Source organism: Typopeltis vanoorti, chromosome 2 (genome assembly GCF_054136105.1).
Source record: "Typopeltis vanoorti isolate ZY-2024b chromosome 2, IOZ_Tvanoo_1.0, whole genome shotgun sequence".
NCBI classification, from domain to species: domain Eukaryota; kingdom Metazoa; phylum Arthropoda; class Arachnida; order Uropygi; family Thelyphonidae; genus Typopeltis; species Typopeltis vanoorti.
In genome coordinates this window covers 158,394,047-158,417,240 of record NC_143550.1, presented here as the reverse complement: position 1 = coordinate 158,417,240, position 23,194 = coordinate 158,394,047, and the positions used below count along the sequence as shown (strand labels likewise).

Here is a 23,194-nt window from a genome sequence, read left to right as displayed (position 1 = left end):
TCTTATAGAAACCCTTCAGCAATATGAATGTCTCAATCATATCACTCCTTTTCTGCCTATCAACCAATTTCTGCAACCCACAAATCTTCAACCTGTTTTCATAAGGCTCGTTCCATAGACCTGCTATCATCTTGGTTACTTGCCATAGGATCCTCTCAACCTACTCCTCATCATGAAGAAACCTAGGTGACCAGATCTGGTCACAGTAATCAAGATGGGGTCTTATCAAGGCTTGATACAGAGGAACAATAACTTGCTTATCTCTGCTCGTCAAAGTAGTCTTCAGCATCCAAGTGATTTGATGAGCTGATTTAGCCACTTTTGTGATGTGTCCCCTAAACTTCAACTCCCTATCCACCACCACTCCCAAGTCCTTGGCCTCATCAATCTTCTGGAGTGCAGTTCCACCAATGTGATATACTGCTGCTAACCTTTTCACCTCAAAATGCATAACCTTACATTTTGCCACATTAAATTGACATCCATTCTCCTCAGCCCAGACCTCCAATCTATCCAAATCATCCTGAAAAATTTTCACATCTTCTGCATTCACTATTGCCCTATCCAATTTAACATCATCAGCAAACAAATGAACCGTTCCTCTCAGATCCTTCCCTATATTGTTAATGAACAAATTAAACAGCAGCAGTCAAAGAACAGAACCTTGCGGCACACCACTAGTCACAGGCCGTCTTTTGGACTCTACTCCTGAGTAAACTACTCTCTGGTATCTCTCCATCAACCACCCTCCTATCCATCTCACCAACTCTATATCCATTCCCATATATTGCAGTTTATGGATTAGACTTCCATGTGGTATCCTGTCAAAGGCCTTAGCCAGGTCCAGCAGTATAACTGTAAACCCATTACCCTTATCCAGTTCAGCCGTCACTGTGTTATAAAACCTGAGCAAGTTACTGAGGCATGATCTACCCTTCACAAAACCATGCTGTCCCCTATACGGTATCTCATTTTCATCGATTCATTCCTGTATTTTTCTCTTGACTACTTTCTCCAAGACCTTGGCAACGACTCCTGATATGCTGATCAGTCAGTAATTTGCAACAGTTGTCTTGGATACTCCTTTATACAGTGGAACTATTTTCCCCTCTTTCTGCCCCTTCAGGACTAAACCAGACCCTAGACTCAGATTAAACAATAAGGTCAAGGGCACTGACAATTCTTTAGCCGTTTCACGTAAGACCCATGCTGATATACCATCCAATCCCACGGATGCATTCACATTAAGGTTCTGTAATAGACTATTAACCACAATTCCCATATAAACTAATGGTTCCTTCATTCCTTCAATGTCATCACCTGGATGATATACTCTTGCAAAGTGCCCACTCAGTAATTCCACTATATCGACTGATTCAATGACCTCCCTACCATCGGCATTCCTTTTGCTTTTAATAGCATTTTTTTTTAAATTACAGTTTTTCTTTTAATAGCAGCATATTGGAAGAACTTTTTGGGATTCTCTTTAGTTTGAATGGCTAATTTCTTTTCATAATCCGTTTTTGCTTTTCTCACCACACTTGTTACCCTTCTGGTCTATGCTTTATACTGTTCATGTGCCTGCAGGTCACCTTTCTCCTTAAATTCCTTCCATAGTTGTTTCTTTTTCTGCAACTCAAGTTTAATGGTGTTATTCATCCATTTAAATCCAATTTGATTTACTATTCGGACTCTAGGTATACAGTCAGTCATAACCTCCTGCAAATGCTCCCTGACCACTTCCCATGCCCTATCAACATCCAGCCCTTGCAATTTTACATGCCATGGCACTGAACCAAGCAATCTCCTAAGCTTGTCATACTTGCCAGCACAGTAATTCCACATGTACCCTGTCTTAATCGAAAATTTTCATACATAAATGGCCTCCCTCCAAGTGGTTCTCCCATTGTCTCCAGATATTCTCTGAAAAATCTCATCCATGCAAATTTGATAATACTTCTTACCAACTTAATATCTTGATCACGTCTCTTCCTTCTATCTACTAGGCTCTGTAATTTGCATTCTCTTAATTTGTCCTTGTTTTTAAACCCTCTCCAACATCTCATAATCCTTTTGAAAACATGGTGATCAAACCTGTGCAAAGTAATCAGATTGTACAATGGAATCAAAACATCCTTACTACTACACATCGGTGTTCTCTGCATCATTACTCTGCAGTGTTGTACTCACAATTTTAGAAAATTTTGACAAAATTTTAAGTACCTATCCACCATCACCCTAGATCTTTCATCTCCTTCACCTGCTCTAAAATCTTCTTCAATCTTCTCCACCTCCCCACCAATCCTATACTCTGTATCCCAAACATCTTTGCTTCCCAAATTTTAAAACCTTACACGTTGCAACATTAAATTGACATACCCACAAACTCGCACATTCAGACAGTCTATTTAGGTCCTCTTGCAAGGCTACAACATCTGCTCTACTTCTCAGAACTCTCCCCAACTTTGCATCATCTGCAAACAACTGTATATCACCATTTAATCCCTTTCCCATGTCATTTACATACAAATTAAACAGCAATGGCCCCAAAACAGGCAACTGTGGCAGGCCACTAGTGACCTTCCTCTTCTGGGATATCATCCCCACCATACACAACCTGCTAATACCTATCAAACGGTCAATAAAAACTGCAATATAATGTACTAACCTATCCAACCCCATCTGTTCCTATTAAACTACTAGTTTGTCATGTGGCAATCTATTGAAAGCCTTTGAAAAAATTAAATATACTACTGTATATTTAGATATTGTTGGCTAGATATTGTTAGTTATATATATAGTTAGATATTGCCAGTCAGGTTTGGGGCTAATTTCTTCACAGAAATTAGCCCCAAAATTCCAGAACTACAGGCCACTTTTCCAATCAAATATATGGAACAACATTGTTGAAGAAGTTACCAATAATGAACCTAGTATAACAAATGAACAGAATTCAAGATGAAATGTAAACAAATGAAACTGTTATTATTATTATTATTATTATTATTATTATTATTACTTGACACCCCCCAGGGAGTCCAAAGTCTCATCGAGGGAGGGCATCTACTCCGCAACTCTCTATCTCACCACCCACAATCCACCTACTACAATGAACCACACCAACGCCATCTACCACCCACCATCACCACTAGTATTTTCACAGACAATCACTAACATCCATGCCCACAGCGGGATTCAAACCTGCAACCTTTTGGCTGGAGAGAGGTTATGCTAACCACTCGGCCAACCAGGCTGGCAGGAAAAACCAGGAAAAGCGGTGAAGAAACAGAAAAGCAAGTAAGACGTGAAATAATTAATATGCAGACAAGATCATCAAAGAGAAAAGATGAATTAATAAAAAACTTGAGGATAAACAAAAAAATTAAAAGCTGTACTAAAAAAAGGAACTAAATCTAAAAGAATTAAAATGATAAAAAATAGAGAAAGTTGTTGATCATCAAATGAAGACTCCTCAGGCTCACAAGAGTTTATGGACTATGAAGAACATCTCATGCTAATAAAGCGAAAGCAAGAGATACAATTAAACAAAAAATAATAAAGTTTACTGATTTAAAATTTCCTCAGTACGATTATCATTTACATGGAAAGAAAATAATTAGCTTTCAAATCAAGAATGGTATACATGAAATGGAAATAATGGAAATCAACTACAAAAAAATAACTAGAAAAGAATTTACAATAAGCAGGCTACAGAATTACTCTTTCACAGATTGAAGACCTCATCAGGGTCATCCAAAATCTAAATGTCAAAGACTTACCTGAGACTCTTTACTAATCATATCATCTCCTTTCTGCATTGCCTCATTAAATGTATGAGAAATCCACAAGCAAGTTAAACAAGAAGCTATATGGAAACTTATGCTTTGCCATAATATCAGGTTTTTGTTTCTCCAAGAAACATACTTCTGCAGATATAAAGATTAAAAATATAAAAACTTTAAAAGATGGATATCCACTTCTTTCTTACTGGAAGATTTAACAAGGAGTGGTTCTTATTCTTGGAGTAGGGGTTCTTATTCTTGCCCCTTCTCCATCTTTGAGTTATTCTGTAATATCCAAAGGGATGCAGAAGTGAGAATCTTCACAATAGACTGGAAATACTATGGATGTGTAACAAGATTTAAAAATGTTTATGCTCCATCCAATGGAACAGTTAGAAAAAATTCCTTCAGCCATATTTATATTATTATTATTATTATGTGACACCTCCAAGGAGTACAAAGACTCATTGAAGGAGGGCACCTACTCTACAACTCTCCATCACTACCACTCAAATCCACCAACTACAGTGAACCACGTCATCTACTGCCCATCACCACCACAACCACTAATATTTTCACAGATAATCACAAACATCAATGCCCACAGTGTGATTTGAACTAGCAGCCTTTTGGCAGGATAGCAGATATGCTAACCACTCGGCCAACCAGGCTGGCAATATGGTGCTCACTACATCATAGCAGCTGAAGACTGGAATTGTATTGAAAACCCCACATTAGATAAAATAGGAGGACATCCTAGAAGTAGAAAAGTGGGATATGCACAGTGAAAAATATGTCTTGACAATGCTCACCTAGAAAACAAATGAGGATTTGCAATCCTTATCTTTGAAGACAATAATACTGTGAGAAATTATAACTCTTGAAACATTAATTGCTTTCTTGTTCATATCCAAGATGAGCAAGACAGACCCATACATGTACACGAATCAAGGTACTGGTACCCATAAATAGGGTAATTCAGATAAAACATCTTGACATCAACATGTCATATCATAATTCAGTTCTACCAGATCATGGAGACTTCCACCAAATTTCCTGTTGATCTTTTAAACCAAATTCCAGACCTTCTGTTCAAACCGGAATAATGTTACCTGGAACTGGGATATGTAGTTAAAATTCAAACAAGCAGTAAAACAGAATACGATTGAATGTAAAAAGGAACAGACTTTCCTTAAAAGAAAAAAGTTGAATGATTTGTATAAAGAGAGAAGCTGGTTCACAGTAAATTAACACAATGGTATAGAGAATGCAGCAACATTGTTAGAAACATTAACATATAGAGATAGATAATATAGAGACAGAAATGGAAAAGCAGAAAGAAGTGGAAGAAAGAAATTTTAAAATAAGAATACAGCAGCACTTAGCAGATAGCCCTTCGGCTACATACTTCAATAGACATTTCACCAAATTTGCTGAAGAAAGGACTATCACTCAAATCTGCACTGATGGTGAAGACATGTTCAGCACTGAAGACATCCTTAACTCCTCTTAAAAACACTATAAAAATCTGTTTGAAGACAATAATACTGTGGGAAATTATAATTCTTGAAACATTAATTGCTTTCTTGTTTATATCCAAGATGAGCTAGACAGACCCATTACAGCATCTGAAGTTACCAAACACATAAAGAATGCCAGACAAGAAAATCCCCAGGATCTGACCCTCTAGGGATAGAACTTTACCATGAAGCCTAGAATTTTATTCTCCCCATTCTAATAATACTGTTTAATTCTTTTCTCTCTACAGGACACATACGAAGTGAATTTGTAGCAAGCCATACCATCCGTATTCCAAAACCTATTTTTCTATCTAATACTGACTACAAGATATTTTTCCACATTATCGATAACAGGTTCAAAGTAAAAATGATATACATAATTAAAAGCACACAGGTGTATGGAGTTCCAGGCCAAGCAGCAGAATTGAATCTGTTTCTGCTACAAGATCTGCTACTCTGCCTAGTTAATATGAAAAAGCAACCAATAGCAATGCTATCAGTAGACTATGCTCAAGCATTCGATAATGTCAGGCATCCCTTTCTGTTCTACATCCTCCAGGAAATTGGTGTGGGCAAAAAAGTTGCTATTCATTATTAAAGGAGCTTATGACAATTCAACTACGTCTCCTAGTTAATAGGTTCCTATCAGACCTGGTCAAAATTCAAAAAGGAGTCAAGCAAGGTTGTCCTCTTAGTCCAACACTCTTTGCATTGGTTTTTGAATCATTCTTGTAGGAAGTCAACAATACATGTGTTCTATGCGGAATAACAGTTCCTTCAACCACGAAGGAAAATAAGCTATTAGCATAGATTGATAATGTAGTAGACACTTTGAAGGGATAATGATTCCCCTAGAATTTTAGAAAAATTCATAAAAATCAGTGGACTAACTGCTAATGTAGACAAGATAAAATTAAAAGTTTTTTGGAAAGTGGGATCTTGGAGGCATTCCTTTTGGACTAACCCCTAATAGAGAGAGCCCTTCACTATACTTGGAATTCCCTTAAAACCATACTGTTCCCTGATCAGTTGTATATAATAAATATTACAGACTTTACAGCAGGTGAAGAAAATCAATTTTATAATAAAATTTTATAGTAAAATTTATAGAAAAGCTATTATATAGTAAAGTTTTTTTGTCCAGCCAATACATGCCAGCCTAGTTGGCTGAGTGGTTAGCGTATCCACTCTCCAGCCAAAAGGCTGCAGGTTCGAATCCTGCCACGGGCATGGATGTTTGTGAATCTTTGTGAAAATAGTGGTGGCAGTAGATGGCGTTGGTGTAGATGATGACGGTAGTTGCAGTTGGTGGATTGAGTGGCAGAGATGGAGAGTTGTAGAGTAGGTGCCCTCCCTTGATGAGTCTTTGGGCTCCTTAGAGGTGTCACGTAATAATAATAAAAATAATAACAAGAAGTTAAAAAGGACTTTCTTCAACTATCAAAGAAATATGGAGGTTCTGGACTTCCAGCCTTAAAATTCTGGTATTTAAGCAATACAGCTTCAAAAATCCATAAAGTGTTGCAGACCAAGCGCACATCTGCAAATCTTCTCCAGTACTGCATGGGTTTTCATCTTCTGCTATTTGGACTAAATGATTATAAAGGTCCAAAAGCTGAGATTGTTCTTGAATACTACCACATTCTGTGCTTAATTCTAAGATTGCTACAACATTCTGGCATTGATGTTCTTTCCATTAAGAAAAGTAAAATTTGGTTTAAAGAAATTTTTAACCTCTTTCGCCATGAACTTTCACAGTTGGGGAGTTTCACTTTATTTCATAACTTACTGAAGTTCCAAGGATATACCCTAACAGCAGGGATCTTGTTTGGAGATTCAATTTGTGACATCTGTTACTGACTGGAAACAGTAGAACATGCATTCTATAGCTGCCTTTTGCCTTGCAGATTTGGAACAGATTATGTAATGTGTTGGGCATTCTGTTACCTACAACAGAACAGTTTCTTTTTTTTTTTACCCCCTCCCCCCAACGGTCAGCAATGGGAAGAGAAATTCGATTTTCATAATTAATGAATTAAAATACCATTTATGGGAGGTTAGAAAGAAACATGGATTTGAAAACCAGCAATATGACATAGATGCAGCAATATGACAATATGCTTTGCAATATTGTATTGTGCAAATTTTATTGTTCAATCAGGAGATTTTTGTATTTAGAAAGAGACATTCTAAGAGATACTAAATTTTTGACTAGGTGGTGTAAACCATCCACATTATGCAATATTCACCAAGGGAGATAAAATTCATTTTATCTCCCTCTCTCTCTCTATGTTCACTGGGCATCTACAGATGCCGCATGGTCACTCTGATGCTCGATGATGTTCCACACCAGGCCGTGCCATATAGTCCTGTTGTTTGCTTTTCTGACAGCTTCAACTCTCTGAAGATCAGTCACTCCACACATGCCATCCATCCATCTCATTGATGGTCTACCCCTGCCTCTCTTTTTCCAGGAACTTTACCTTCTATGACTGTTCTGAGAAGTCCTCCTTCCATCCTTTCTATGTGTCCAAAATATTTTAACTTTCTTCTGTCAATATCCTTAAGGAGCCTTAAAGTTCTACTAAGCTTTTCTAACACCCATTCATTTATATGCCTTTCAGTATATGATATCCTCAACAGCCTTCTGTAACACCACATCTCAAAAGCAGATATCCGTTTCTTATCTGACTTCTTTAGGTTCCAAGTCTCGCATCCATAAATCGCTGTTGGAAAAACAACTGCATCTAAAATCCTCAACTTTGTTCCCATGGAGATAGATCCATCCTTCCAGATTTTAGACAGGTCTCTGACTGTTGTTTTAGCCATTCCTAACCTTTTTCTGACATCTTCTGAACAGCAATTCTTCACATTAATAATGGATCCCAGGTACTCGAACTTGCTGACTTCCTCAATTCTTTCTCCATCAAGATACACTTGTTTCTCAAGAGCTTCTCTGTTTGTTTTTCCTTTGAGAACCATGATCTTTGTCTTACTAGAATTGAGTTAAAGTCCTCTGTTATTACTGATCTTGTTAACTTTGTCAAGAATTAGTCCTAGTTCTTCCATGTCATTACAAAGGAGTACTGTATCATCAGCGTACCTCAGATTACTGATCCATCTACCTCCTATCATAATTCCTGTCCTGAGCTCATCCAATGCTTCATGCATGATGTCCTCTGCATATATACTAAACAAGTGAGGAGAAAGTAAACATCCTTGTCTAACTCCTTTTCCAACTTGAAGCCAGTCAGTCAATCCAACACCTGTTCTTACTGTGGCTTCTTGCTCCTTATACAAGTTGGCTATCAACCTGATAGTGTGTTGAGGAAAACCCATTCTTTTCATTACTTCCCACAGTTTCACATGCTCAACACAGTCAAAAGCTTGAGAGTAGTCTAAGAAACACATACCAGAGGGAGTATCTCCCTTGGTGAAGATTTTTACTATGAGTCTATTTTTACTATAAGAGGTTTTTTTTAAACGGTTCCATCCTCTTAATTTTATGTGGTCTAATGATCGATTGCAGGGATAACTGGAGAGCAATCATAGGCAGAAAAGGCCAACTGAAGGTGGTTACCTCAGAGAAGGCTAACCACCTGGGTATTAGTTATCTTTGCACTTTAGTTTCAATTGGTGTTGGTTGTTCAGCTGCATGAGACTGGTGAAAAAGAAAAAACAACAATAAACTTTGGCTATATGATATATAAAAGAGCTGAGACCTTTTTCTATATCTCTCATAACCTTTCTAACTACTCTAGGTCTATGATGAACATCCCTTTATTTTCTCAACTCAATAAATCATGGGATACTAAGGCAACAGATGTGAAGTCATTAGCCTCTATATATATAATAAGTGGCCCCTGTCATGAAGATACTTCATGTGCAAACTTTGTTTGCTTATACTTGGATAAATTATATTCTTGGTTTAAAGGATTAAACCAAGTGAAACCAATTAAAAGAGTGTTATTCTCATTGCATAAAGCTTTGATCAGAATAGATCTTGATTTCTGTTCCCAAATCTGGTCACATGACAGGAATAAAACAACCTTGGAGAGTGTGCAGAGAATAATGAAAATTATATCAGGATTGTAGAATGTTGGTTATGAGGATAGATTTAAGCCATGCAAAGTACAGAGTTTGATGGACAGAAGACAAATGGAGGAGGGATATGATTTGAAACATTTAAACTGTTGACAGGTTATTATTAGACTGACACTAGGATAGTTTTTCATATGGTAGAACAAAGGGAAGGAACAAGGACAAGAGGCCATCCCTGAAAATGATTGCAAAAAGGAAGTAGTAAGAAGTAGATTTTTTGCATGGAGAGTAATACTAGCATGTAGCATGGAATGCATTGCCTGAGAAGATAGTGAAAATGCAAACATTTGATGAATTTAAGGAGTGGTACAATAGACTTTGTATTGAGTAGCATTGACCTTCCAAAATGATTCTTATGACTCTATGGAAGTCATGAGAATAAAAGAAATAATAATGATGATTTCTAATTTTGATGAACTGTGATTTTTCAATCAGTTGTAAATATTTGATGACTTTTCTTTTGATAAGTTGCATTTTTTGGCAAACTGTTGTTCAATGAATTATCTTTTTGACTAATTGTTTATTTTCAGTAAATCACCTACTGGTGAATTATCTTTCAGTAAACTGTATTTTTGATATTTTCTGTGAATTTTTTACATACTATTTGGAAGATGAGGACTGTATTGAAGAGCTAGGTGGAGTGTGGGAAAAATAATATTGGAATGCTGACAATGGACTGGTTTTTCTACATGAAGATTTTTTTTTTGTTGATCCCACTCATGAGAGATTATTTGCAAACCTATAGTAGGTTTTTCACTGTGGGTGGGCTAATGAAGTTTTTTTTCTATTTTCATTAACTTTATACATATTTTTTGTATTTTTTGAATTTTTTTTTTTTTTTGAGCCAGAAACCCTGTTCAAGAGATCAAACATGGAAATTTTTTCAAGACACTTTAGGCCTCCAATAAGTGGGGCAGTGGTCTCACACTGGGCAATGAAATTCATCTCCCACCTAAAAAAGAACTAAGAGGTGCTTGGCAGAAGTGACAGCAGAGAGCTAAATGACAAAAAAAAGTGAGAAAATACGAGCATAAATGTTTGTTAGATTGTTGTTATCAGTAAAGTGGTGGAAGCAAGCAAAGTTCATGCACTACAAGTGATAATAGGAATGAAACAGTGGAAAATAAAGAGAAAGACCAAATGGTAATGCGAGAGAGAGAGAGAGAATATGCTTGTGTGGAATCTTCTTCCTGAACAAAGTGTGAGATAGAATGGTTGGAGAGTACTGGCGAGTGGTATGGCAGAGAACAAAAGAAGAGAGAGAGAGAAAAAAAAAGCAAGGGGAAGATAAAGAAGAGTATGAAAGTACAAATGAGGGAAGATAAAGATAGAGTTTTGTATGGAGACTCCATGATTAGAGGAGTGCTTGAGTAGAACATGTTGAAATTGTTTATCTGCAGAAGAGATTATTGATGCTGTAAGGATGCAGAGGAACAGTGAAAGAGATGATTAGTTTGACAGTACACATGGTCTAGCAGATGACATGTGTGGTATGCGAGAAGATATGAGAAAGTTGCTGGTACAAGTGGATAAGATGAGTGAAAGAGAAGAAAGATTGTGAGTCTGTCACATGTTAGAGGTAAGCTGAGGCAAAGGGTCATTATTATGAGTGAGTCAAAGTGTTGACTGTGCAGGAGGAATGGTATGGAGTTCATGGATGTAAGGATTTATTAATATTATGTAACACCTCCAGGGAGTCCAAAGACTGATCGAGGGAGAATGTGGCAACAGCATCGAACTATTGTTCTCCTTCCAACTACTAACCACGCTCAAACTTGCTTAACTTTTAGCGTAAGCCATTAGTAGCAAAAGCTCTACCAATCAACCAACCTTTGCTATCATGATGGATGGCTTGTTTTTGAATGAATTTAGAGTTACTGCACTCTAGTTTATTGCACAGGGTAATAAGTAATGAGAATATGAAAGGCCATCCCCTTGAAGCTAGTAATGAAGTGAAAGGAGATTTTGCATGATGAGTGATGAATGAAATGCATTGCCTGAATAGATGGAGAATTCCAATGCTGAATATTTTCATGGCAGGGTACAATAGTTATTGTGGTTTGTGACTGTTTGGCCTCATACAATGAATCTTTGGACTCCATGAAAGCATGGAGGAAAAAAAATTAATTTTTATTTTACAAAGCAAATTTTACTTACCAGTAACTTTTGCTTCACTCCTTTTCTCATATATACCATCCGACAGAACAACAGCATACTTGCCAGCATCCTTCAGTGTAGCCTTGTCAATTAAAAGTGCAACAATGCCATCTGGTTCTTCTACAATAGTGAAGTGATCGTTAGGTTTTATATCTCTGTAATCTTTTTGCCTATTATCATGATAAAAACCATAGACATTTTATGAGAAAAACTGCACTGTTTTTTAAGATAATACATTTGCAAAGATTTAAAATTTCTTAGAAATTGCATTATATAGTACAGTCAAGAAAAAAATTATATTGAACTATGATAGTAATATGAAGATATTGATAGACAGATTGTGTTAGGATGTGTTGTAATGTCTTTGACCATGGCTGTGCAACATTTTGGTGTTACTAGCTTAAGAAAATGTATCTAAACACCACCCAAAAAAGATTTTGTTGTTGAGTTGTTGAGCATTATTTTTGCTCATATAGAGAAGCCAGAGGTCACATAACTTTATATACAGAGGAAGCGGGACTCTCCACCCCCTCTGAATTCATCAGACTTTACACCATTTGATACTTATTTAGGGAATATATTGAAGGATTAATTGTGTCTCACTAACATTGTTCTACTGAAAGACAGAATCCAAACTTGTAGTGATCATACCAAGTGCTCACATTTACTCTCTCCCCTCAACATAAAAATATATATATATATATATATATATATATATATATATATATATATATATATATATATATATATATATATATATATATATATTGAGTATGATGCTGCATTCCTTGAACATGCATATAATAAGTTACTACATGGATTTTAGGCTTATATGTTGCTGCAACATTTGGACTAAAACTAAACCAAATAAAACATGAATAGTTAAAAAATTTAAATTAACTGAATTAAAGATACCAAGAAATTATATACTTGGTTTAATCCTTTATCCAAGTGTAAGCAAACAAAGTTTGCACCTGAAGATTATATTTCTTGGTATCTTTAATTTATAGTATAACCATGTGGAAAAACTTCCAACAACTATCCTTTAAATTAACTGAAGCTAATAGAATATGTTAACTCTGTAGAAACAATAAAACAATGAAGTATGTCATTTGGTTGGAAATGTTATTAAGTGATATAATATCATGAATTACAAGCTAAAAAATTTTAGCTTGGGAGTTTTCCCAGAAATAATACCTAAAAATATTGTAATTTTTTTGGATAACTATATCCTCCAAAATGCAAGAAATGGATGTGAATTGTTTTGTTGAGGTTGGTATTTAAAGGTCTCACAAATGGTATTATAGAATATGTTAATTAATTAACTGATTAATTACATAATAATTGTTACATATAAGTCGTCAATATTTTTATTTTTATTTATTTAGTTAGTTATTTCTTTTTTTGAGTGAGAGAAATTCTTATCTGGGGGTTATTCTATCAAGTTTTGCAATATAGTAACTAATTGTAGCAGAACTTTTCATGTATTAAAAGCAATATTACACTGAAATGAATACTATTCATTTCAGTGTAGTATATTGTGGGGGGGGATACTTGTTTCCCTTCTCTGATTAAACCATCACTCAAATATTACAGTGGAAAGAAAGGAAAACTTTTTTATCCTTCTTAGATATGCTTATAATGAAGCAAATTGACAGTATCTGAACTTCAAAGAGTGTGGAAACACAGCCATTAATTGTTTTTTTTTTACTTTTTTTACTAAATAATTTAAGGAAATTACAATGTCAACGAGGATATACATCATCATCATCATCATCATCAAATTCCTGCCATGTACCCTCAAGGGGTGTACAGAATATGATAGTACTACATGAAAAAAATTACGTCATTATTAATTTCCTATCTACAATTTTCGTCCAAATCAGTCTGTTACTTGTCAAGACTCCAACATTATCAGATCTTATATTTCTATCGTCTAAAGCACTTTGTACCGTATCAATCCACCTATATCTTGGTCTTCCTCTGGGTCGTTTTACTGCCAACCTGGCAGAGAACACTTGTTTTGCTAATCTTTCCTCACCCATTCTGTTTAAGTGACCATACCACCTGAGATTAGCTCTGCTAATGCATTCCTGGATGCTGACAATGTCAAGTTCTTTCCTAATATCCTCGTTTTTAATATGATATTGCCATTGATGCCATCTGTTCACGCCTATAATCTTTCTCAGGACTCTCATATCTGTGGTCTCTAGTCTTTGGCCAAGTGTTTTACTTCTGACCCAGCTCTCAGATCCATAAGTTAAAACTGGTTTGAACACAGTCTTGTATACAGCTAATTTAGTGTTCCGACTAATTTCTCTCTTATTCCATATGAATTTATTCAATTGACTTCCCACCATACCAGCTTTGCTGATTCTGTTGTCTATTTCTATATTTAATTTACCATCTTCAGTAAAAATCGTGCCTAAATAGCTGAAATGTTTTACTTGTTCCACAGGTTCTCCATTCACAACACAGTTGACATTTTCAATGATTCTGCCTATTTTCATTGTCTTTGTCTTTTTATTGCTGACCTTCATACCATATCTATTACAACAGTTATTCAATTTAGTCAGAGAATCTTGCAGACTTGTAGCAGATTTATTTAGAAGTATAACATCATCCGCATAAAGCAAAGAGCTGACATTAACATCTCCAATTTTGATATCATGTTTAATACCACTTACCTTCATAATGTGATCCATATAGATAATGAATAACAGAGGGGATAATGTACATCCATGTCTCACACCAGATTTAACATTAAACCATCTTCCTGTACTTCCTTCAATTCTAACTGCTGACTTACAACTCAAATAAAGACTAAGTATTTGCTTGATATAATGCCCCATTGACACCATATAACTGCAGCGTATTGAATAGCTTCTCTCTTGGCACCTTGTCATATGCCTTTTCCAGATCGACAAAACTTAAATACAGATCTTTGTTATATTCCCATGCTTTCTCGACTATTTGTCGTAAAGTGAAGATCTGATCCTGACAGCCTCTATTTGGCCTGAATCCAGCTTGTTCTTCACCAAGTTTTTCTTCCACAATTCTTCTCACAGCTTTCTCAAGTATACTTGCATAGATCTTGCCAGAACACTCAGTAGGGAAATACCTCTGTAATTCTCACATGTAGTTTTATTTCCTTTTTTATATATGGGTACTATGAGAGCTCTACTCCAATCATCGGGAATTCATCCCTCTGTCCAGGCTTTCTGAACTATGCAGTGCAGCCACTGTAAGACTCTTATACCACCATACTTCAACATTTCTGGTCGAATATCATCTACTCCTGCTGCCTTTCCACATTTCAAGCCTTTGATGGCTTTTTCTACTTCTAGTATGGATATGTATTTCTGACTGCATGCCTGGTCAGTGTTTTTTACCACTGTGCTGTCATCACTGCTTGTTTCATTTAGCAGTTTTTCAAAGTAATTACTCCATACTTCAAGGATATCTTTTTCTCCTGTTTTCATGTCACCTTTATCATCTCTAATTCCTTTTACAGCACTCTTTCCTCCATTCTTAAGCTTCTTCAACAACCTCCAGAACATTTTGCCACCTTCTTGATATTTATTTTCTATATTCTTGCCAAAGTACTCCCATGACTTTTGTTTAGCTAGTTTTACACAGTGTTTAGCATTCCTGCATTTGTCTCTATATTCTCTAAGAGCACAAGCTGACTTATTTGACAGGAACTTTTGGTATGCTTTCTTCTTTTCCTTCACTGCCTCTTTAACTTCCTGTGTCCACCAGGGAGTTCTGATTTTTTTTATCCTTACAGATAACCTTAATATACATTAAAATAAATTTTAATACACTTCAATAGCCATTAATTGTGTTTTTCACACAAATGAAAGATGTGCATCACCTTAATATAATACAAGGAATTGACCGTTTGACAGTTTCAAACGATCTGAAAGGTGAATGGCATAGAATGAAATAGGATAGGAACAAGCTGCTCAAAGAAGTGCAACAGAGGCATCAGCAAATCAGTCAATGTGTAAGTTGCATAGCAGGAATGATGTTCCGTCTGTAAATGTATACATATTCCCCCCCCCCCTCCTTGCTTGTCAATGTATGTCTATCCTGCCTAAACCCCATAATGACCAGGTTGTTTAAGTCTCAGAACTGGCAGGCTGAGAGTTAAATTCCATTACATTTTACAAAGGCTCCAAATCAGAGGTGGCATATAGTAGGCCTATCATAAGCTTTGGATTTGTGGTTAATGAAAATTTAGTTAGTCCAAATTTAAGATGAGTTGATAAGTATATGATACACCATAGGCCACAGAACGGTTTGTGAAGAGTTCTTCACAAACCGTTCTGTGGCCTTGGTCATGCCTTAGTAATTTCTTCATTTGCTATAGCAAAATGATAGCTGAATTAAATAAAGGAAATGGCTCTATCATTATACTGCTGAGCTTCAGAAATGCATATGACAGGATGCCACATGTGAAGCTATTACATAAACTGGAACAAATGGAAATAATGAAAGGATAACAAGGAAAATATTAAATGAATATGATGTAGAGATCCTGCAGAATAATTTCGTTCCATTGGCATTGTGGAAAAAGGATAATACTTGCTAGTTCAATGTAGCAAAGCTAGGTTATTAAGACTTTTATAAGGTCTTAATAACCTAGATGTAATCTTAGCCTTGAAATGAGGGAGCATTGTATAAGATTTAGAAACAATGACCAGATGGTAAGAAATTTGTGGAAGCTCAATATGCGATTAAAAATTATATGTTACAAAATTTGGCTAATAAACAACAAAGAGGAAATATAATAAAATCATATATGTCACTAAGAGGATTTTATAAGATAGATTACTGAGATAAGAGCCAACAGGCTTCACTTCGGAGAAGCAAAATTATTCAAATTCAGTGGATATTGAATCCCGCATTATTTCTTAGCCGAATAAGAAACTCAAAGATAGGAAATCAACTCTAAGAGTTTCATGCCGAATATAGAAAACTATAAAAGTTCGGCGAGTCCAAGTGTAAGCCAGCAAATGGCACATGCTAGGGCAACTTGTAGTAAAGGTGGAGTAAGATCCGATCACTGTCCTTAGTATTTTCCCATAATGTAAAACACAGCTCCTAGGAGATATATGCTGTTATACATTATGAGAGGTCACTACCCAGACCGGTTTCGACCTTTTTTGAGGTCTCATCAGTGAGTAGGTAGACCCAGATGTAAATACTAAGGTTGCAGTAGTGCAGAGGAAATCTACTCTAAGTAGATTTCCTATCTTTGAGTTTCTTATTCGGCTAAGAAATAATCTGTGATTCAATATCCACTTAATATGAATAATTTTACTTTGCTGAAGTGAAGCCTGTTGGCTCTTATCTCAGAAATTGTATTAGTGCACCTTTTGGAAACTCATACAGTAAAGAAATAAGTTCTGCACCACTGCAACCTTAGTATTTATATCTGGGTCTACCTACTCACTGATGAGACCTCAAAAACGGTCGAAACTGGTCTGGGTAGTGACCTTCTGTCATAATGTATAACAGCATACATGTCGTAGGAGCTGTGTTTTACATTATAGGAAAATACTAAGGACAGTGATCGGAGCTTACTCTACCTTTATTACAAGTTGCCGTAGCATGTATCACGTGTCGGCTTATGCTTGGACTCGTCAAACTTTTATAGTTTTCTATATTCGGCATGAAACTCTTACAGTAGATTTCCTATCTTTGAGTTTCTTATTCGGCTAAGAAATAATGTGGGATTCAATATCCACTTAATTTGAATAAGACAGATTATTATTATTATTATAACAGTACAATTGCATTAACAGATTTATTGTTGGAGATTTTGCTGAGAGAGTAACATATTTCTCACATTTAACCTTGCACTAATTAACATAACTTGTATTCACAATACATTCTAGTAATGAATATCACTCACCCACCACTCTTCATGCAAAAATTATAGTACACACTATTCTCTTCACTACACCTTTATACAACTTTCTGTAATTGGCCTCTCCTTTCACACTTCTCTCTCAGTATGAGGTGTGGCAATTAAATTCCTGGAATGGCCGAGTATGTGTTAAGCAGAACCATGTGACAGTTCATGTTTGGATATGTCTGTGCTACTGCAATGAGTTACATCAAAATAATTAATCCAGTAGTTGACAACTGTGATAAAGTTTGCACGAGTGCTTGTTGCTTTTCGCAGAAAAACAGTGACTGGAATTTAGAACAGTGCATTAATATCAAATTTTGTACAAAGTTAGGCAAAAGTGCAAATTAAACTCTAGACATGTTAAGACTGGTTTATAATGATGATGTCATGAAACAAGTCTAATGTATTTGAGTGGCATAAGAGGTTTAAAGAGGAATGGGAAGAAGCGTGAGAATATTAAAGAAATGGGCTACCACAAACTCATTGAACATGTGAAAATGTAGAGTGCAACAATTAGATCTGTCTAACATATGATTAAGTTTACAGTTAAAGGCAGAAGAATAAAATTTAGATATAAAAACAGTCAGGCAGATTTTCACAGATAATTTGTGAATGAGAAAAATTTTTGCCATGATGGTTCTGCAAATTTTGAGTGAAGATCAAAAGCAATATTAGTTTGTTGTTTGTCCTCATCTCTGTTTGCAAATGGCTGTTTTTTAAAAAAAATTATGAATGATAATGAAACTTGGTACTTTTGGTATGACCCTGAAACAAAATGTCAAGACACGAAACAGAAAATATCATCTTCACCAAGACTTTAAAAAAGTGTGAATGTCAGAATCACAGATTAAAGCAATGTTTGTTTGTTTTTTTTCAATTGCAGGAGCATAATTCACTTGGAATTCATTAAACTGAACAAACAGTGAGCTAATATAAATTAAAGATACCAAGAAATTATATACGGGGGTGCTTAAGGGTTAAAGCTGTATAACTGAGAGGAGACCTCCACATAGCCTTTAGAGGAATGCGGAGACTGACCATGGCTTCTGACCTAATATCCAATCCTCACCTTCTCGTGGTGCACCCTGTTGGGTATCTACCTGGATACTGAATGAATGAGGATGGGCTGGCAATTTGGGATTTAGCCGAAAAATTGTATTCATACTGGCTTAAACCAATATAGAAAATGATGGTACAATATGACAAAATTTCATGCCGGCTGAGGCATCGCCCGGTTAAACAAGGCCCCCGTTGTTTTTGCCAGGGAACCAGGGCGAACAGTGAAAAGTCAGCTACTGGAAAAAAACTGAAAGCATACCCCAACTCAACATCACCAGAGTTAAAGATCAGTACTATCAACATAGGAAGCCTGAATGGCAAAGAAATGGAGCTAGCTCAGAAATTAGATAAGTACCAGATCAACATAATAGGGGTGACTGAAACAAAAAAGACAAAAACTGGCGAGATCTTTCTGAGCAATAAATACAAAATGTTATATTCAGGAAATGACAATCAAGGAAAAGAAGGAGTATAAATAGTATTCAACACAAAATACGAAGCTAATTTTCTTGAATGGCAGACAGTCTCAAGTAGAGTGATGTGGGCAAATATGAGAATGGGGAACTGGACAATGAGACTTATTTGTGCCTATGGTACCACAGAAGGTTCTACTAAGGCAGAAGTGGAGAAATTTTTTGATGCTTTAGAAAAAGCTACTGACACAATGAAAAAGGAAAAGTTGGTCCTTGTTGGGGATCTAAATAGCAGAGTAGGAAGCGATTATCAGACATACAAAAATGTTTTGGGAAAAATATGGGAGAAAAGAGCAAAGCTAATAATAATGGCAAATACTTGTTGCATTTCTGCTCAGGACATGGACTGGTTATTACTAACACCATGTTCCAACATAAAAATGTGCACAAATTCACATGGAGAGAAGAGGCAAGGAATAAGAAAAGTCTCATTGACTATGTTATTGTTGATAGTGATGTTTTCTCCCTGGTGCAGGACACCAGAGTGTACAGAGGATTTGAAATTGGAAGCTATCACTATTTAGTCTTGAGTAGGATAAAATTGAATTTAATATTGAAAAGAATAACATTATTATTATTATTATTTCTGATACCTCCAAGGAGTCCAAAGACTCATCGCAGGAGGATACCTACAACTGTCTCAACCACTACACGGAAACTCTACTACGAATCATCTTCATCAACGCCATCTACAGCCCACCACAACTACTATTTTTTGTCTGTAAACTGTGTGTGTTCTGAAGGGTCAATTTGTCTGTATGCGGGATGAAAAACCCGAGTATCCAGGAGAAAAAACCCTGCAACATGTAAGAAAACATGTAAGAAAATTTTAACGCGAATAAAAGTTGAGCAGCTCTCAGATGATAAATGTAGACTAAAATACACAAAAATTATTGAAAAAAAATGAAAGCGTTTGAGAACAGGAACCAAACCTTGGAGATTCAGTGGCAAGACTTGAAGAAAACTGTGACTGATTCAGCCACAGAGGTATGTGGTGAGGTTGTCTGCAAGGATAGAAAAATCAGTACTCCATGGTGGACACAGGAAGTTAAAGAGGCAGTGAAGGAAAAGAAGAAAGCATATCAAAAGTTCCTGGCAAATAAGTTAGCTTTTGCTCTTAGAGAATACAGAGACAAATGTAACAAAGTGATACACTGTGTAAAACTAGCTAAACAAAAGTCATGGGAGGACTTTGGCAAGAACATAGAAAATAAATATCAAGAAGGTGGTAAGATATTGTGGAGGTTGTTGAAGAAGCTTAGAAATGGAGGAAAGAATACTGTAAAAGGAGTTAGAGATGATAAAGGTGACATGAAAACAGGAGAAAAAGATATCCTTGAAGTATGGAGTAATTACTTTGAGAAATTGCTAAGTGAAACAAGCAGTGATAGCACAGTGGTAAAAAACACTCAACAGGCATACAGTCAGGAATACATATCCATACTTGAAGTAGAAAAAGCCATCAAAGGCTTGAAATGTGGAAAGGCAGCAGGAGTAGATGATATTCGACCAGAAATGCTGAAGTATGGTGGTATAAAAGTCTTACAGTGGCTGCACTGCATAGTTCAGAAAGCCTGGACAGAGGGATGAATTCCCAATGATTGGTGTAGAGCTCTAATTGTACCCATATCTAAAAAGGGAAATAAAACTGAATGTGAGAATTACAGAAGTATTTCCCTACTAAGTGTTCCTGGTAAGATCTATGCAAGTATACTTGAAAAACGGTTAGGAAGAATTGTGGAAGAAAAGCTTGGTGAAGTCACAAGACTTCACAATACTGTGAAGGGGAAACATCATTTACAAAATGATGTTTCCCCCATACGTATCCCATTTCCAGCTATTCATTTTTGTATTTTGCTTTTGACTAACTTCTGCAGTACCTTGACAACAACTCCTGATATGCTGATTGATCAGTAATTTGCTACATCAGTCTTGGGGCATCCTTCATGCAAAGGCATTATTTTTACCTCTTTCTACCCCCTTGGGACTAATACAGAGCTGTGACTTAGATTAAACAATGTGGTCAAGGGCACCGACAATTCCCTAGCACCTTCATGTAAAACTCAAGCTGGTATACTATCCAATCCCATAGCTGTATTCACATTAAGGTTCTGTAATATGCTATGCTATACAGAGAGAATATCAAATCAACTCACACTGCTCAAGAATATCATGCAAAGGAAGACCAGATTTGCAGGACATCTTCTGAGAGGTTCTTCGGGACACTTGGCAAGAACTATATTGCAAGGGAAAGTTGAGGGGAAGAGAAGATGTGGAAGATCAACTAGAGAGTGGTTCCATGACATCGTGGAATGGACTGGTTTAAGAATGACAGAGGTGACAGACCGAGAGAAATGGAGAAGAGCTGCTCATCTGCTGCAACCCTCTTGCTAGAGGATGATACTGGACGAAGATGACGAATATGCTATGCACCTCCATTTCAGTTACTTTAGTTCCCTTATAAGCCTGCATCTCCATTTCATTTACCTTAGTTCCCTTATAAGCCTTCACCTCTCTCATTACTGCAACATTTCCATCTAAATGATATATTCTTGCAAAGTGTTCACTTAGTAATTTACTATTTCTACTGATTCAGTTACCTCCCTACCATCGACATTCATTAAAATCATTCTGCCATAAACATTCTTCCTTTCACACTAGCGGCATATTGAAAGAACTGTTTGGGATTATCTTTGGCTTGCACTGCTAATTTCCTTTCATATTCTACTCTTGCTTTTCTTACCACACTGGTTATCCTTCTGGGCTTGTGGTTTGTACTGTTCATGTGCCTGCTGGTCACCTTTCTCATTGAATTCCATCCACAATTTTTTCTTTTTTTTTTGTACCTCCAGTTTAATGGTGATATTCATTCATTTATCTCCCTCTTGATTTACTCTCCTGACTCTAGGTATGCAGTTGCCATTACTTCCTTCAAACACTCCTTTATCACTTCCCATGCACTATCAACATCCAGCCCTTATAGGTTCACATTCCATGGCACTGATCCTGGCAATCTCCTAAGCTTGTCATACTTATCACCCTGTAATTCCACATATACTCCCCCATCTTAACTGAAAATTTCACACATTTAGCCACCTTCCAAGTGGAGTGTGGGATCTCCTCCACCCATTCTTTTCTCTCTATCCTCCTTGAATCCACTATACCCTTCGCATTCTATCCCACTAACTATATCATCTTCTGTCAGCCATGCCTCACTAATACTAATAACCTTTGGCCAGGATGGAGTAACCAATGCCAAAAATTCCTCCTGCTTGTTCCGAATGCTCCTGGCATTAGTGTATATAAAGTGCAAAAGCCCCTTAGGCCCAGTACTATCCTGACACTTTATACTAACTATCCTATTCTGGTTTGCTACCAGTGGTATTAACTTAACATTTCCCTGAATTTGCACATCCACTTTCATTCAAGACACTTTTCCAGACTTTGAACACCCAATCCATTCAGATGCAAACCATCCTTCTTGTATAAATCCTTTTTCACCCATAAAACGCACTCCACAAATTCCACACCATCATTCCTCCTGCATAACCTATGCATTGAGTCATTTGCTATTATGGCCTTCCTTCTTGACTCTACTCTGTCACATTGTGGCAACAGACTCACTATCTTAACTCTCACACTCTTTTTCTACTTCCAGTAATTATTTCATGTTCTTTCTCATGCCATACTTTTCTCCTTTCAAATCATTCATTCCAGCCAAAATAATCATCTCTTTCACTTTGGTTCATGGACAATTCATCAAATGGACAATTCATCGCAGAAAATGCATCCCACGGACAGTTCGTGATGGGGGCAATTTATCCGAAGGAAAATTCATCGCAAGGAAAATTCATCACAGAAAAATTTATCATGTGAGCTATTGATTGCTGAAAAAATCTGCTGAAAACGTTTTTCGCTAGAAAACTGAAATCATTTGCATTGATACTAATATATAAAAAGTAAATGCAGTGCAAGATAAATCTCACAAAATATAATTTTATTATGTATCTATGTATTAGTCTGTGCAGTTGGCCGAGTGGCTGGTTGCTTCACAACCACATGCCTGGGAAAGGAGTGTCCTGGGTTCTATTCCCATCACTGATGCGAGGAGTGTAGGATCTTTCTCAGATATAGCCAAGTTAGCTGTCTTGGGCGAGGACTGCAGGGTTTCTCTCCCCA

The 23,194-nt window shown here is 36.4% G+C and overlaps 1 protein-coding gene across 1 annotated transcript in view; it reads right to left on the bottom strand.

The window, feature by feature from the left end:
- Positions 1-23,194, bottom strand: part of LOC150109564 (protein Obscurin-like) — a 1,271,613-nt gene that overhangs the window by 441,930 nt on the left and 806,489 nt on the right. Inside the window, exon 61 of the mRNA XM_090402667.1 lies at positions 11,561-11,730. Coding sequence (XP_090258793.1) covers positions 11,561-11,730 — 170 coding nt within the window. The remainder of the gene's footprint in view (positions 1-11,560; positions 11,731-23,194) is intronic.